An 18623-nucleotide genomic window follows, 5' to 3' on the forward strand; every position below is an offset into this window, starting at 1 on the left:
GGTGAAATCAATCTCTTTCATGAACATGACAGCGATTCCTGGTAAACTAGGAGGATCAGAGACAAACACACATGGGGAAATGCAGATAAACTCAAGCAGAAATGCTTTGATCGCCCAAAAACGTGTAGAAGATTGTTAGATATCTGTAAAACATGTAGACATTACACGAGAGGCACACACTGCAGTCCTGCAACAATATCAGCATCTCCCACATGCTTTCTCATGTATGACAAGTTTAGATGCATTATGCTTTCTCATCAAACCATCACTAAAGCATAGTGCCAATTTTCTAAAGATTTAACTCAAAATCTGCAATTAAAATGCAAATTTCACGTCTTCAAGTGATATGAAACGACAGGCCAGAGCATTAAAGGATATCCATGTCGTTCTCAATACTCGTCCCATGTTCTCGGTCTGAGACTCGTTCCCAAGATCCTGCTTTGTGAAAACACTCCAACAGCCAATCAAAACGCTGGAAAACTCTCCGCAATCTGGTGGGAAATTTCCTCAATGTACTCAAACGTCAATCATCTTTAAAGCTGTAAAACTTTCTCACTCGTTTAGCATGAAATGATTTCACAGACGTCCAGCTCTGGGTCGCTCTCATCTGAATTCTGCTTGTGTTTCCCGTTTCTCGTTCATTATGCATGAAGATGATAAATTACAGACCTTGGACTAAATCAGAGGCAACAGCGCTGCTAATTACCGTTGTTTGAAAAGAAAACCACACCGGCGAATTAGCCTTGTGTGTTTATATTCATTAGAAGTTCATTTAAGACGCAAAGCCTCTTGTGAGAGTCGACTTTGAGAAAGAGAAGAGGAGTTAGTCTGAAGCTCAGCCGGAACGCAGAGGAAGAAGATGAAGATGGAAGCAGAGATGCAGAGGTGGACTGAATTACAAATGAAAACAGGAGGTTTAATAGATATTAGAATGATTGTAAGCTAATGAAGCAATGCAGTTATTATAGCAAGCATTCAAATATGTAGCACACATAATTAGTTAGTAAAACTCAGTCTATAATGTATTTTAGTGATCATCATAAATCCGTGAAAACATACGAAGAGTTCAGATGCGAAAGCCTCTTAGTGCATCTGAAATGTCCTCCTAGAATGATCATTTTTATCAAGCTTGTATATTTAAGTTCAGTAATTTCACTTAATTGGCAATTAATAGGTAATTTGCATTGCCATTAAAGTGAAATAACTGAACTTAAATATACAAGCTTGATAAAAATTATCATTCTAAAAGAAAATTTCAGATGGCACTTCATACATTTTTGTGAAATCAACTTAAAATTTGGATAACAACTAACATTAACCTAATGTTAGAAAAAGCTAATATGATGGTCCAGTATTGTGTGTAAATACCCCAGTGTGTGTCAGACGGTTATCCGGAAGAACATGTTCCTAAATCAACATCCTTGTTGGTCCTGGAACAACATTCTGCAAAACTGACAAAATAACATTTTTGATGTTTTCGTGACATTTTGATGATATTCAACAACAACATTTTGCAAAACTGATTTTACAATATAGATGACGTTAGTTAATTCCATAAATAACAATCTAACAATATGATAACGTTCCTGAAAATACTGTTCATTGTAAGTTCATGTTTACTCGGATCCATTACATGAAATGAACAGATACTGACTTTTAAAAGTGTAACAGAAAATGTTTCAATTAACATGAACTAAGATAATCAACTTCTTTCTTGTTGCTAATGTCAGCAAAGTGTTTTCTAAACTCACATCTGAACAGCTGGAAATATAAGCCACAAAGTAACTTTAATCGCTGTAAAAATGTATGCGATCTAATCTGTACTGTAATCCAGCGTAATCTAATCGACTCCCGGATAAACTGACATCCTCTCATGCAGGTTTGGGAATCTGGGAATCGAGTATCAGTGAGTTTCATCTCATCTTTCCCGTTTGAACTGTCCAAGGTTTGTTGAAACTGACACGCGAACACTTGACTTGACTTGATGTGGAATGACTGTTCAGTTTAAGGAAAGAGGAAAGCATGAAGAGTTTGACATGTTTAGCACATGCATCGAGGAATTAGCCTAGAAATCTAGACGCAGCCTAGCGGCAGCAAACGTTAGCTCCGCTGTTGGGAAAACGCTCTGGTTGGTTGAAGCGCTGTCCTATTGCGTGCAGAGGGGATTTGAAGGACAGCCGTTTATCCCTCCCCTCGGATTGAGCCGTGTCTATGGAGAGTTGCCAGACCTAACATCATGATGTAGGCTATCGAGGAATCACTCAAACGCTAAACTTCACATCAGAAACACTAAACCACAGTAAAGCGATGCCTCCAAACTATGCATTTAAACAGTCACTTCCTCATTCCCAGCGTTCTTACAAAGAACAGCTTTACAGTGGAACAAAGACAAAAAAGCTGTGAAGGATGAATGATGTTCACACACTTTTCCTTCAAAATAATCACTTTTTTGGCTTATGAAGTCTCAAACATTCACATGCATCCGAATAATCAGCATTAAAAGCTTGATCTTCACCACACACTTTAAAGGATTGGATTCATTGCATGTAGATATAACACACACATGCGTGTCAGACACACACACGCACAAGGCGATGCCCCGAGGACAGCCTTCCAGCGAAATACTTCACACCACAAACATGTTTACCTTCGGCCAACAGCTTCATTTCCACATCACAGCCGTCCTCATCCTTCATCTGCGTCTGACCCTGGATCAGTTATTCCACACTGACCTCGAGAGCCACGCAAGGTCTTTCCTCTTATAAACACAACAGAGGATTCAGCTAAAGTGTGTGTGTGATGTGTTTGATGTTGAAATGCTTCTTCGTTTGATGAGAAATACGCCCAGCCTCACAAACTGACTTATTTCTGAACCAAAGATGCAGATCATCTGAAAACGAACCGCGTTTGGCGATCTTACACACTTCACCTTTACAGCGCGAGTGCTGTGAAATAAAACTAGTCAAAAACACTACAAAGTGTTTACATTTAATCACACTTAAGTGAAAAGCTTGGTAACACTTTATAATAAGGTCCTTTTAGTTAAACAAACGTGTGTGTGTGTGTGTGTGTGTGTGTGTGTGTGTGTGTGTGTGTGTGTGTGTGTGTGTGTGTGTGTGTGTGTGTGTGTGTGTGAGAGAGAGAACAGAGGAGAGTCTGCTGGAGAAAAGAGAACAAGACAGAGCTCGTAATAAAACAAGAATCAACATCTGTGTGTGTGTGTGTGTGTGTGTGTGTGTGTGTGTGTGTGTGTGTGAGAGAGAGAGAGAACAGAGGAGAGTCTGCTGGAGTGACTGGATTTAACAGGGGAAAACGTGAATACAACAAATGATTATCAGTTTAAACTAATGGTTGGACTCGATATAGTGTTCATTACAACTTACCAAAGATCCAGACATTTATATGAGTCTGATTTCAACACCGGAGAAATACATAAAGCAAAGCCTGTGAACAATTTATATAAATACAATATAGGTCTAAATACATGTGATCGCTTATATCAATGTCATATATATCATCGTATCGTCCAGCCCTAAAACTTGTGTAGTTTTTTGTCCGCGTTTATTTAAAAACATCCAATTATGCAGAATATACGATGGTAAATATTGAATTGATGAGTTGTCAATATAATTTATAGGGTTTGATTTTTATTTACCCCTAAATTCAGCGTATTAACACACAATAATAACTGTAAATCCAGCTTTCTCTGCCTGGATCCAGTTGTTTCTGTGAATCGCAGCGATCGTTTGCTTCTGTTCTCATGCTTTCAGCAGTCTGTAAAAATACACCTCAGTCAATCTTAAAGCTCTTTCCCGCTTTAGATGTGTTTTGTGTGTTGTATTTTACAACAGTAGTGAATGTTTTATAAGCAGAAGGATAATCATATTCATCCGCACCGAGCCGAAGCACAACCAAAACAATGTTCTTCCACAAAATCCATGCAGTTTTGTGTTTTAACCACTAGAGGGCCAAACATAGCGTACCTTTAAAGGGATGGTTTGGAGTAAAATCAACCTAGGGTCCTTCGCACCGTGACCTCGAGCCAAACCCCCCCCCCCCAGAAGCCTTTTTCCCCTTGGTGAAACATTATTAAAGTTAGATTTTATTTAAAGATATCAGCTGAATGGCTCAGTGCAGGCGCTAATGGATCCAAGGCTGTATCTGGTAAATTACCCCACTAATAATGGCCAGAATGGCACCAAACTTCTACAGTAGTGCTAATAGGTTCTGTACTCATAAAATGAGGCATTGGAAAGTTTGTAAGTACATCAGGAGTTAATTTAAATAACACTTGCCTAACGGCTAATGCTACCGCTAAACCGGACGTCGACGATTCAGTGATTTGGGAAAAGCACATAAAAGTCCTGGCAGAAAGCGATGCATAAGGATGAAGTGTAACGACGAATTATTTTTTCTGAAGTGTAATAATTGTTATAAACTGGCACTACCAACACAATATTAGTGCATTCCTGGAACTGGGTGTCGTTACACTACATCCTTATACATCGCTTAGTATCATAGGATCCATTAGCGCCTGCACTAAGCCATCCGGCTGATATCTCTGAATAAGCTCTAACTTTAATAATGTTCAACCAAGGGGAAAAAGGCTTCTGGGGGGGGGGGGGTTGGCTCGAGGTCATGGTGCAAAGGACCCTAGGTTGATTTTACTCCGAACCATCCCTTTAACACCCAGAAACTGATTATAAAAGTGTTACCGAAAGCTTTTTTCCTCCTGATTTCCACATTAAAGTAACGTATTCAGTTTTCTCAAACCTGTTGAGCTCTTGCCAGACTGAGTGGAGTTTCGAGTCTTTTCTTCTCAGAGACAAACGACCGTCGCATTTTACACTCAAATGGATTTCATTGGCACTAAACGTTAAGCACAACTTGTGGAAGAGTAAAAAAAAAAAAGAAGTGATTAGTGAAATATAATCTTGGGAATGAAAACTCATTATTTCCATCAACATGTAATGAGTAAATGTACAAGCATTCAGTTATAATAATACACAATGATACTTTAGTAATGAAGTACACTTCACAGCCCTCAATATGAACATCATTCATTCAGAAACTTGGCAGCTCGTGTGGTTTCAACACACCTCGGAGTTTACAAATGCCGTTTTTAATCCAGTGTCATTGTTGTGGGTCGATGTGCAAAACTGGTTTTGGTGTTCGTCACCGGCATTCCTCGTCCACCAGCCAATATGCAAATCCTGCGTTGGCAGAGACAGAAGAATATGAGTATTTTCGTTGGTCTACTTTAACAGGCAAACACACTGGTAATGCAAACCACACCGGCACATCATCCAGAAGTTGAAGGATCACATACGAAGATAAAATTACAAAGTTAAAGCGTGATCCTGCACAGTCACACTAAATCTAGACATCTTTGCAGTCGTTCTGTGCACACTTAGGAGGAGAACTGGGAAAACCTCTGGCTTGCATTAAAGGAAGGTTTTAACCGCAGACCTTAGAAACCTTGTAAACTTGTACAATTACAGGTCAAGATGTGCAATGAGTTGAAAAGATCATCGAGGTCGAACACAAACAGACGCCCGACCTGTAGAACATTAACTTTCCCCGTCTTAGTTTCTGATGAATCGACCACAGATAACATGGTATTACTGTCTAACCTAATGTGTAAAAAGTTGACTTTGCCCTAAAATGATGAATCTTGCGAGAACATTCCCCGGGTCGTAAAATAAAATCATATTTTTGGGACCAAAATGCATGTTTTTATGTACAAATGCACATTTATCTGCCTCAATACTGCAATGCAAAATGAACAAATCATCTAAAATAAATATTTTATTACTTTAGTATGCAAAAATTTATTTTGTATATTTACATTTATTTACAAAAAAAAAAATAAAAAAATACTGGCATACTTCTTATCATAAAATAAAATAATCCTATTTTTGGGACCAAATTGTTTTTATGCATGTTTTTTTTATGTACAAATGCACATTTATCTGCCTCAATACTGCAATGCAAAATAAACAAATAATCTAAAATAAATTACTTAAGTATGCACAGATTTATTTTTTTGCAAAGAAAAAAAAAATACTGGCATACTTTTTATTATTATAATTTGATTAGAGTAAAGAAAAAGTATTGTAAGTAATAAGAATGTGCTTAATTAAGGGGAAATAATGGTCCTTAAACCAGGTTTGATATAATCTGTTTATCTTTTGAATTTGGCATGAAATATGATCCAGACATGTTTCACACTCCAAAACCTGAACTCAAACTAAAGCATTAGAAGTTGCTCCATTAGTTTCAGTGTAAGGGCCATAATGAAGCGCGAGCATGTCTTCAGCTGTGTAAATGAACACATCAGGAGCCACAATGCTCTTGGTGTGGGGCCGCTAGTTTAAGATGAATTCAGTCTCCATCTATACAGCTCCACTCGACTGGATGAAACACGCTCACCTCGACCCAAGCGCTCCCAGACTCATAAACTAAACCTGAGACTAACAAATCTATTGTGTGTGTGTCCTTTGCACTCCTGTCCCACAATGCTCCTCTGTTGAGAGGTGGTCCCGGGAGAGCGGCACATAAAGCATGCATGTGAAGCCTATATCACAGGGTTCATGTAACACTGAGTCCCCAGTCCAGACCAGGAGAGCATTCCTCTTTCTGTTCACGCCGCTTATCGGGTTCCAGACTGCAGAAATGAAAGAGAGAACGGCATGAGAACAACAGCGTCAAAGAAAGAAAGCCCTCATAAAGAGAGCGAGAGAGAGATGTTAGGTTAAGAGACACAAGTGAAGAGAGGAAAATCACTATTATTGACCTGATGTTGCTCTTTCGTGGCTCAGGAGAGACGTGATGTTTACATGAAGAAACAACTTGTATTTGGTTTTTGGGACCATTACATTTTTTTCATACAAATTTTAACATTTTTCACTCAAATTCTCCTTTCTGCAATGCATAATAATAAATGAAAACTAAATACATTTCAGTATGAAGTCTGTAATACCAAATAATAATAATTAGATGTTTAAATTAAGTACCAACATTGTCTAAACAATTTCTTCTACAACCTGAAATAAAATAAAATGCATAAAAAAAAATGTAAACTTGATTTTGGGACCATCACTTTTTCCCCCATACAAATTTAGCATTAATTAATTATAATAATTAAAATAAATAAATAATTACATCTCAGTATAAAGCCAGTAATAAAAAAAAAATATGAACCATTAGATGTTTAAATGAAGTACCAACATTGTGAAAATTGTTTCTTCGAAAACTTGAAATAATATAAAAATAACTTGCATTTTAAAAAAAAATGAAGAAAAATGAAGCTTGATTTTGGGACCATTGTATTTTTTCATACAAACTTAGCATATTTTCCTCTCAAGTTCTCCCTACTGAAATAATCAAGTAAGTAAGTAAATAAATAAATAAAACACATTGTGCGTGAATGGATTTTTTGTAACTCCATCATGACAAAAGAAGTTAAAACGAATTACTGCCATATAATATTCCAGTAATACTGCAGAGTAATATTCATTAGATGTCTAAATGAAGTACCAACCTCGTCTCAATTGTCTCTCCTAGAAGATCCGCGATGAAATGGAAACAGAAACAAATATTTGACACAAAACTTGATGAGAAATGATGAGTTCATTCTGAGATCTGTGACTTCGGTTCCTCGGATTCCTGGATCTTTGTCTCAGGAGGAACAGAACAAGCGTTGAGTGTGGAGAAACGGCACGTACCTCGAGAGCTACATCAGGACAAATGTCATATTACAGCTCAATATTATTTTATAATATTATTATAAAGCTGCAAAGAGATTATCATGACTGAATGTAACGTTGAAATGATGACGAGTTGAACATGCATTGATTATCAGAGGGAATGAAGGTCAAGCTCTCCAGACCTGTGTATGGAAAACTGCATGCAATTATGAATGTGTCACATGACCTTATTATGTTTAATCATGTGCATTTTGGTGCAAAAATGTCTCAACTTTTGACAGTCTCACCAAATAATGATTCAAGAAAAATTATGGTTGACATTCGGTTCATTTGGCAAATAAGAAATGGAGATCATGTTGCATAAAGCACAAAACTGTGGAGTCATCCAGGCACTTAGTGCATGCATGCAAAAAAACAAAAGAAATGTCGTGCACAATATGCATGCAAAAAAACAAAAATGTTGAGCACAATATGCATGCAAAAAACAAAAATGTTGAGCACAATATGCATGCAAAAAAAAAACTGAAAAAAAGCAGTACGGTCGGATGCCATTCCAGACATAACAATGATTTGGGAGTGTCAATTGAGTTCAACCTTTTTACTTTGACCTCTAACCGCTTAAATTGCCATTATTACTCTATTCTAAGCTCATGTTAAACTAAAGCACTTTATTAGACCTCAGATTTGAGCTTTATAAATGAATCTGAACCGATTTCCTGGTAAATTGGGTCAGTGTTGCTGCATGAATCTCATCCATTGATTTCATCTCGCCTCTTCTCCTGCTGCAATACAGTCGGACGTTCCCCTATAAAACTGTGTTATTAATGCAGTGCATGTAGGGAAATATAACACACATGTCTGACAATGTGAGGGGAAAGAGAAACGGTTTCTTTCAGCCGTCGCTCGGTTTAAACTCCGTAATCCCATTAACATGTTGATGTTTTAATTCTTTTAAGAAACTGGGTCTGAAAATAACTGAGAACTAGTAGCCTACTTAAAGTCTGAGTCTCGCCTCGTGTTCAGAGTCATGTTTAACAAACTACAGTTCAGTCTGAGTGAATTAGAGCTCCTGTACTTTGACTTTCTACATCATTAAAAGAGGTTCTGTCTCTTTAAGCGAGCGCAGAGAGCAGAACGTCAAAGGATTTGTGTCACTGGCTTATTAACTCAGGAATACTTTCACAGTTTCATATTTCCAAACCTCAGTGACCAGAAACATGGCAAATGTGAATATGTTTGCATGAAACTTGCAGTTTTTTAGCTTTAATTTAAAAGAAACACACTGAATCATTTACATACTCAGATGAGAAATAAATGAGTGATGCTCATTGGTCAATACAGTGTTGAAACATGAAAGTGGATTATATCACAGCACAGATACAGTAGAAACAGAGACAATTTTCTCTGTGAATATATTGTAATTTCAGGTGTCACATGACCCTTCAGAAATCAGTCTAATATGATGATGATTGTCAATGTTAAAGAACAGCATTTATTTGAAATCTTTTGTAGAACCATAAGTGTCACTTTTGATCAACTTGCTGAATAAAAGTATGTATTTATGTTTTAACCCATCAGTGCTCCTCGCATGACTGTCAGAAATTACCTTTTTTTAATTATATTTCAACTTATTACATTTTTATTTAATATTTTTAGGGGATTTTATGGTACTAAATTACATTTATTAACTTCTTTGACCTGAAAATGACATTTCTTACTTAAACTCTCATAAATCTTGAATGCTATAAAGCGCAGGCTTCGGTTCGGCATCTTTTTAAAGACGACACTTGGCAAATTATTGCTGAATACTATTTACAATTTTTATTTGAAATATAAATTGTCCAAAACATGGAATCAAAAGCAATAAATCTAAATAAATTTGAGGTTGATGTATCAAAAAAATTGCTTCTGATAAGATTTAGTTTGAGTTTTTGACCCCGAGGAGCACAAGACTTTGTTTTTAGGACCATTTTCAAAACCTTTACCAAGTTTTGTACCATTCCAATGGTACAAAAGTAAAAAAACAAACCCAAATGTAACCCCAAAAGACAAACATTTGAACAGCAGTGCAAACCAACCATCAGAAACTGCTGCGTCCATCAATGATGCACCAGGAAACAAAATGGTAACACAAGTTTGACAGTGTTTGACTGTCAACAAAGAAGTCTTGTAGGAATCACCCGGATCATTTACCCTGCTTTGATGCATTGATGCATTTCTTTTGCTAAAACCTCAATGTTTATAATGAACAGTTGCAATGTCTGCGTGATGTCGCACACCCACAACCCAACTTTTCCCACATTGACAGGAAAACTTAATGAATTTACTTAAGATGAGTCTCTGCAGCACATCTAATAACTCAGCTGTCATCTTATTACAAAACAGCGAGTGCTATTGAGGAATTTAAACATTTCCATTCTGACCGCCTATAATTATGTAGGCAACACAAGTTGTGCTAGTTCTTTAGTTTGTGTTTTCTAGGCCAGTTTCTCATCACACATCTAACCTAATTTGTCGGCACTAATCAGTAAAATGTAGAAGTACAAGCGCAGCTATTCAGAGATGGTCTCCACATCACATGCTATGAATTATTTATATATGCAAATGCAGAGCTTCGACATGCATTCGATAAATCCCTCCCCGACCTCGACGCCACACACAATAACAAACACACATCAATTTTTCTTAAGCATTGACATTTCTGAGTCCCTTTTCCAGGATTCTGGATAAGATCTGAATGTTTTGGTGTTGTTATTCTGAGCGAGTCTTTGGCTACGGATGAGATGTTGTTCATAGTGTCTTTTGTAATGTGAAAAATGATATCGGCCCACCGTAGAGATCTCGGGTTCTGGCGGATGCTATCGACTTACTGTGTGTTCGCTTCACTGGCTACAACAAATGAAGCTGGAGGGATGGCACACCGGTCCGATGTTTGCTGATAAGGGAAGACACGAGACGCAATCTCACTGACTTCAGTCCTCACGAAGCTTCAGTGCTTTAACTCTGAGCTACTCCTGTCCTGTCCTGTCCTGTCCTGTCTGTCCTATGAAATAACACAGAAAACACTTCAAAATAGGTGAGCGACAGATGGCAGACGGCACATTTAAACCCTGCTAAATATTAACTAGAAGCTACTGTTCGGTGTCCGAATTGTGTGCAAACAGCAGCTTGTCAGACCGAATGTTTGATTAAGTTTCAGGTGTTTACGGTTTCATACGCTTCAACGGATCGTTCACACAAAAAATACAGTTCCCCCAAATCTGTGAGACTTCCTTTCTTCTGTCTTAAGTTATTTAAAAATTTGTCTGTGTTTTGTCCAATCAATGAAAGTCAATGGGGTCCAAAATGACGACAAAACCAGTTGAAATATTACGGTGACTTACTTTCTTCTGTGGACAACGAACAAAGTTATTTAAAAAAAAATCTGTGTTTTGTCCATACAATGAAAGTCAATGGGGTCCAAAATGACGACAAAACCAGTTGAAATATTACGGTGACTTACTTTCTTCTGTGGACAACAAACAAAGTTATTTACATTTTTTGTCTCAGTGTTTTATCCATTCAAAGTCAATGGGGTCCAAAATGACTTTCATTGTATGGACAAAACCAGTTGAAATATTACGGTGTTTTGCAGAAGAATGAGAGTCACACAGATTTGGTGAACACATGATGACAGAATTTTCATTTTTGGTTGAACCATCCCTTTAAAGCTGATGCATACACATTTTCAATGCTAAAAACGTTCTACAATTCCAGTTTAACATGCAAAGTAAACGATGAGCAAGCGAATATCAGGGATCGATTACACGACAGCGATGCTTTTAAAACGGACAAGTTTGCTCATTGCGGTTTTCAGACGACAATGTTGTCGAAACGATCCGGTTCGCAAAGATCCGTGTAAACGCTGTATTCTGCTGTCAGGCCAGTAGATGGCGATGTTCTTCGTAAAGAAACACTACACGTCTATCTGAACACTTAACACTCATGTGCACGACGTCACCGTTTTCACAGATTTGCATTTGTGTAATTCACTCGGAGACGATAACGGTATCGTTTTCAAAAACTTGCACTTTGAAACCGGTTTCCTAAAGTTTGCGTTTTTTTAGGCCCCCAAAACGCCATTGTCATGTAAATGAACAGCCAAAAAACATAAAAAGTTTTCTGTTTTTAGTTGAAAAGGAGTTGTTTAAATGGCCCCTGATCAAATCCAGTTCACATTTCGATGCAAGCTCGTTTCCGCCACAGAATAAAACATTTTAAAAGATAATTGCGACTTTTTATCATGCAATTGTGAGATAAAAACTCGCAATTACCTTTTTTATTTTTAATTATGTGGCAGAATCAAAGATTCCATACATTTCACCCCAAAATCAAATGGTTCAAAAAGTTCAAAATCAAATCAAAAAGTTAAAATCAAAAGTTTTAAATAAAGAAAATGAAGTCCATTTAAGGTTCATTGAGATCACATGTACAGCAATGCATATGTAAATTGTACCAATGAATTGAATGTGGCACGACAAATTAATTTAGGAACGATTCTCATACACACACGTCGTTCTGTTTTTACACACAGCAGCTTTAAACAAATCAGAAAACAAAAACAAATGACGCACTGAGCTCTGAACAAAAGAGTGTAGCGCTTTTATAATTATTAATATCAAGTCCTTTACAAAGAGTCACCGTGTACAGCAGCCGTTTGCATGGCAAGGTTCACAGTCCAGCATTCATCACACATGTTCTGCAAGCCCTTACAGATCCGTCTCCCATGCGAGACAGAGTCAGATATGTTCTTTAATCTCATCAGAGATCAGATCAGTCTTTTGAAGTAAAAAAAAAAACATCTTTGAGACCAAACACAAATGCATCAGTTACGGATTAGTTGTTTCCTTTTAACTCGCATGAAGTAGTGCATATCGAGCGCAGTAAATACCTCGCCGCTGCAATACCGTTACAGACGGTGCATCATTTTATTTTGCAAATGCTCATTGAGTGAATCTCATGACAGCTCAAGTCCAGATCACATTCCTATGGAAGCTCGTTTCCGCCACAGAATAAAACATTTTAAAAGATAATTGAGACTTTGTAAAACTCACAATTGTGAGATAAATCTCAGAAAATCTTTTCTCAGAATTCTGAGATATAAACTTGCAATTGCGAGTTATAAAGTCCAATTCTAAGGGAAAAAAGTTTCTAGTCCAATTCTATTCTTTTTTTCTCAGAATAGCATCACAATTCTGACTTTATAACACGCAATTGTGAGATAAAAAGTCAGAATTGTGAGATAAAAAGAGCATTCATATTTTTTTATTATACATTTTGCATTAAGAAAAAGAAGTCTATTGAAGGATAATTAAGACTTTTTTACATTGTGACATTTTCATGAAGATTATGCACACACCGAAACGTAATCAACTTTTGAGTCGAGTTTTCATTGATTCTAATTAGTCATTTTTAGTCATCAAAATCAAACTAAACACAGCTATAATATTTTTTTTTACAACTTTTTTTATAACAGTAAAAAGAACTGAAAGAGCTTATTTTCCATGCAAAAAAAAAAAAAGAAAAATCACAATGCAAAATATTTTTTTTATTGTAGGATGAAATATTCTGAGATTCACTCTATTAGCATTTCCTATATAGCTGTTAATATTGATGCTTCTGAAAAGGTACTACAAACCACATGTCTTTTTTTTTCTCCCCCAATTATGGTTGTTTACTTGTGGATAACGAGATGATAATGATAATTACCTGCATAGAGAGAGAACATCATGTTGCAGTTATACTGTTCTACAGAATCTACACAATGCTAGAAGTGCCTATTAGCAGAAGAGCAAGAGCCGTAAACCTGTTCTAGTCCTGATCTAAGTGTGTTGGTGTACCAAAAGAGCACTAATTGTTTGTTTTGTTTTCCTAGGAGTAATGAGCAAAGATTTGCGTGCGAGTGTGTGTCAGTCTCTTGCACGGGGCGGTTGATAATATTGTTGCGTCGGTCGAGAGCGTCGAGGTTGTCCGTCTCCTCCTCTTCGAAATTCAAGGGAATTCTCATAGTAAATGTCTTCGTCATCCTGTAAAGAAGTTACCAGGACATGAGTGACTAATGTTACTAATAAACGCAAGTCTAGTGCATCAGTCATGGCAAACAAGACTGCTCTTTAAATAAATACAACACAGCCAAAATGTGAATTTGGGAATTTGGAACGTGTGTCTTTAATGAACATTTTAGCATTTAAAAGGTCTGTTCCAAAACTTGCTGTATTTTTTGTCTGTCTACCAAGGCAGCGTACAAACTGAAATGAAACTTAGGAAAAGGTTCTGAAACTCACATAAATAGTGAGTTTTACATTAGCATAATATCACAATGCTTTAATACAGGGGTTTTCAAACTAGGGTCAGTTTAACAGTGTGGAATAACAAGAAAAAGAATCAAAACAATGGAGGATATGCTGCTTTGCATCACTCTTTATTCACTCTTCTTCGACTAACGCACTGCGTAACTGTGCATATCGCCACCTAGTGGAGCTTCGGTCTCGTCATTCACCTTGCGCATGCGCTGTTGTACACGCACGCGGTCTCAAAAATTGGGTTGCACGTGGGCTGAACCGTCCCGATGACGAAAGTTACGTCACGTGGACAGTGTGCGCAAACCGGGCGGCCGAAGTTTACTTTGGGTTTAAAGTGTCTCAGGTGATCTGATGCTTACCCACACATCCATGTGCAGAGGTTTGATATTGTGAAGCAGAACTTCTTCGCAGTTTCCGTAGTCGCTGAACACGACCACAGCCGTCGAGCCCGAAGGGTGGACAGCGTCGATTCTCGCCCGATAAAACTGCCACAGAAATGCAAGATGTTACACAAGTACACAACATTTAATATGCAACGAAAAGCGTATAATAATTAGTGCTGGGAAACGATTAATCGCAGCCAAAATAAAAGTTTGTGTTTACATAATATGTGTGTACTGTGTATAATTATTTTGTATATATTAATAAACTGCAAAAAAATGCTTTTCTTACTTAGTATTTTTGTCTTGTTTCCAGTCCAAATATCAAAAACATTCTTAAATCAAGATGCATTTACTAGAGGAGTAAAATTAGATAAGATATTATGTCTTGTTTTCCAGGGGAATTAATCAAAATTAAGTGAGTTTTTGCTTAAAACAAGCAAAATTATCTGTCCATGGGGTAAGAAATATAATCTTGATTCTGTTTGAATATTAAGATTATTTTTCTTTACCCATGGACAGATAATTTTGCTTGTTTTAAGCAAAAACTCACTTAATTTTGATTAATTCCCCTGGAAAACAAGACATAATATCTTATCTAATTTTACTCCTCTAGTAAATGCATCTTGATTTAAGAATGTTTTTGATATTTGGACTGGAAACAAGACAAAAATACTAAGTAAGAAAAGCATTTTTTGCAGTGACACATATGCATGTATATATATGAGATTTTTTTTATTTTTATATATAAAATATTTAGATATATCATATAAATTATGTATAAATATATATACATGTAAATATTTCTTAAAATGTGTGTATTTATATATACAAAATAATTATACACAGTACACACACATATATTGTGTAAACACAAACTTTTATTTTGGATGCGATTAATCGCTCATAATTAATAGTTGCCCAGCACTAATAATAATAATAATAATAATAATAATAATAATAATAATAATAATGCAAAAAAAAAGAAAAATAAAAGAATAATCACTGACCTTATTGTCTTCCCAGTAGAGTGCGAGACACTGGTCACCAGCTTTCCAGTTTTCGTAATTATTGGCGTCCGCTGGCTCTCTCTGACCTTTGATTGGCCCGGACCTCTTTCTGGGGGCGGAGTTATGCGTGTTGGTCTGCTTTTGAGGCGGGCCTGAAGACTGTGGTTTGATTGGACCGGTCCGTCTGTGTTCTAAATCACCATTAGGGATCTGTGTGTTTGAAACCCCAGTCGCTTTGATGAACTGGCCTGATCCCGCATCCTGTGAAAAGTCTTTTTTCATTGAATCCTGGGAACGCTCAAAGTAGCCCGAGTTTGGCCTTTCTGGCTTGCCTTTCCGTCTGTTGTTCGCCTCATATCTGGCTTTAGGATCTGGACCAGGATTTGAGGATTTGGGTGCCGTGGATCCATTTGATTGGTTTTTCCTTTCGGACCATCCTGTCCCATCATGCTCCTTCCATCCACCATTATGAGGTTCCTGCTGGAAGCCCTTTGACCCACTATGGTCCTTTCCTTGCTGTTCCCTGGGCTTCCCCGTCGAGGAAGATGCAATTCTAGCATCTTGACTGTCGTTCTTCCATCGCTCTGACCCTCCTCTTCCCGTTCGCTCGCCATCCCTCCATTTCTGTGGCTGGGAAAAGTTGGCTGGAGTAGGTTTAGGGAAGTCTCCGTCCCTCTGGAACCGTGGAGGCCTGTCGTTCCTCTGCGACCTTCCCTCACTCCGAGGAGGGTGTTTGAACGGGCCGGCGTCTCTGGAGATGTGATCCGCGTTGGGGAAAGTCATCTTTCCTGGGTGGTCTTGTAGTGAAGACTGGTTCTTTGACTCTAGCGAGTTAATTATAAGAAAAACAGGAAGTCAATTGCGGCACAATTTGGGCGGAAAATAATAATTGCCATTTAAAATGTGATTTAATAAAAAAACAGGTTTGCTGTGCTGCACAATTTGGCCAAAACTGTGATTATATATCAATATGGCTCTAAAATTATTATAATGAGTTGCTTTAATATGCAAATGTATGTCAAAGCGACTCAAACTGATGCAAATCATGTGAATCGAGATCATCATCATCAACACCGACACATCATGAGCTGCTATTTATTAAATTCAATAGCATTCATATTGCAATTTTGGCTTTATTTTGATAAATGCATACATATCCATACATGCTATGCCAATGAATGAAATAGAAAATGGTGATCAACCAATATTGATTTTTTTGATGGCCGACGCTGATATATAATAATATCTCAAAGCATTTAATTTAAAGAGAGTAAAAACACATGCATAACAATTGCTGAAATTAAATTTATATTCATGACACAACATTTACTAAATTAGAAATAAAGAATTTTATAATGAATATAAAACTGTAAAATAAACTGATTTATGCTTTAGATGGCAACGGAGGACTCTGTAATCCTATTATAGCATTTTTCACAATTACAGAAATTGTTAAGGATATGAACTGAAAGGAAATAAACAGGGTTTGTAGTTCAGATACTGTAAAATGAAAAACAACTTGAACTACAATCAGAGATCTCACTAATTAAACAATATCTTTATTATCTTTCAGCCTCTAAAAAACATAAATAGATAGATAAATATAAACTAAATAGATGCAGTGAGTGACTGCGGTAACTTTTGGATCCTTTTCAACAATTGAAAGGATCGCTTTCTTTATTCAAACTGATTAATTTTTCATGAATATATGATTGACCTGAAGAATAAAAGCTGTATCGTATACTTTAAAAATACTTCAAGCACCTTTTAAACACTGTAAAATGAGATAAATGCTTATTTGCTGAACGCCTGACAGTAGATGAGAAAGTATTATAGCTTTTGCAGTTCTTTTACTAATGATAGAAAAGCAAACAGCAAACACTTCTTTGTATACCGTTAATTCATTTATTAGACAGAACTGTCAAACCGAGGCGGTAAACTAACGTGAGAGTGAAACTAACGTTCTCAGCGCCGTCCAAATAAAACACATTAGCCAAACAGAAAAACGTACCGGCCGATGAAGATCATTAAAAAAGCCGAGCATTAATAGAAAGAATATTTCAATATTTGTTAAGAAAAGCCTGCAGAGATAACCAGAGCTCAGTGAATAGCCTGTTGTTCTGCATATCTTCAGTGCCAGTCCATGCATTTAAATCACCTTGATGAGAAATACATCAGAAATAATAAGAGGAAAGTTCTTTCAACAAACCCAGACAGTCTCTTGATGGAAAATCAGGTAATTAAATGCAGGACACAGTGATGATGCAGTGCTCTTCAAAAGCACATTTACTGTGCGCTTCAGGTCATTCACACACTGAACGGGTTAGTTCACCCGAAAGTGATAATTCTGTCAGTAATTACTCTCCCTCATGTTCTTCCAACCCTGTAAGACTTTCGTTCATCTTCAGAACACAAATTAAGATATTTCTGAGTAAATCTGAGAGCTGTCTCACTCCTCCATAGGCTTCTCTGTTATCGAGATCCGCCATCCCAGAAAAGTGAGTAAAGACATCGTTAAAATATGACTACAGTGGCTCAACCTTAAGTTTATCAAGCGACGAGAATACTTTTTGTGCGCAAAAACAACAAAAATAATGAGTTTATTAACTCTTCTGGGTTTTCTGAAGTGAGTGAGTTGACGTAGTGTAACAGCGCAGCGCTTCTGGGTTGGACGTCAGAACGGAGGCTCACTATTGGCCAGCATCACACACATGACCAGTGTCAGCCAATAGTGAGCCTCCATTCTGACGTACAACCCAGAAGAGTTAATAAAGTCATTATTTTTGTTTGTTTTTTGCGCACAAAAAGTATTCTCATCGCTTGATAAACTTAAGGTTGAGCCACTGTAGTCACTTGGACTATTTTAACGATGTCTTTACTCACTTTTCTGGGATGGCGGATCTCGATTACAGAGAAGCCTATGGAGGAGTGAGACAGCTCTCAGATTTACTCAGAAATATCTTAAAGGTCCCGTTTTATGCCCCTTTTCACAAGATGTAAAATAAGTCTCTGATGTCCCCAGAGTGTGTATGTGAAGTTTGAGCTCAAAATACCCAACAGATCATTTTTTACAGCATGTTTAAATTGACATTTTTTGGGGCTCAGAAAAACGACCTGTTTCAGTGTGTGCCCTTTAAATGCAAATGAGCTGCTGCTGGACGACACAGGGGGCGGAGCTTCATG

At 37.1% G+C, this 18623-nt stretch overlaps 1 protein-coding gene across 5 annotated transcripts in view; it reads right to left on the reverse strand.

Annotated features, from left to right (window-relative positions):
• Window positions 1-4936: 4936 nt before the first annotated feature.
• tdrd3 (tudor domain containing 3) overlaps window positions 4937-18623 on the reverse strand; it is a 29580-nt gene continuing 15893 nt past the window's right edge. Inside the window, exons 11-14 of one of the 5 annotated variants that reach the window (XR_014029522.1) lie at window positions 15441-16264; window positions 14410-14535; window positions 10580-10747; window positions 4937-5213 (exon numbers count right to left, since the gene is read on the reverse strand). Coding sequence is in view for 3 of the 5 variants with exons in the window: in XM_081358348.1 (XP_081214474.1) it covers window positions 13658-13774; window positions 14410-14535; window positions 15441-16264 (1067 nt within the window). In the remaining 2 variants the exon portion in view is untranslated. Of the gene's footprint in view, window positions 5214-8944; window positions 10753-12118; window positions 13775-14409; window positions 14536-15440; window positions 16265-18623 lie in introns of those variants that run through there. The other 4 variants (XR_014029523.1, XM_081358349.1, XM_081358350.1 and 1 more) reach the window with 4 other exon arrangements.

This window comes from Scardinius erythrophthalmus (genome assembly GCF_964197995.2).
Source record: "Scardinius erythrophthalmus genome assembly, chromosome: 25".
In the NCBI taxonomy this organism is placed as follows: Eukaryota; Metazoa; Chordata; class Actinopteri; order Cypriniformes; family Leuciscidae; genus Scardinius; species Scardinius erythrophthalmus.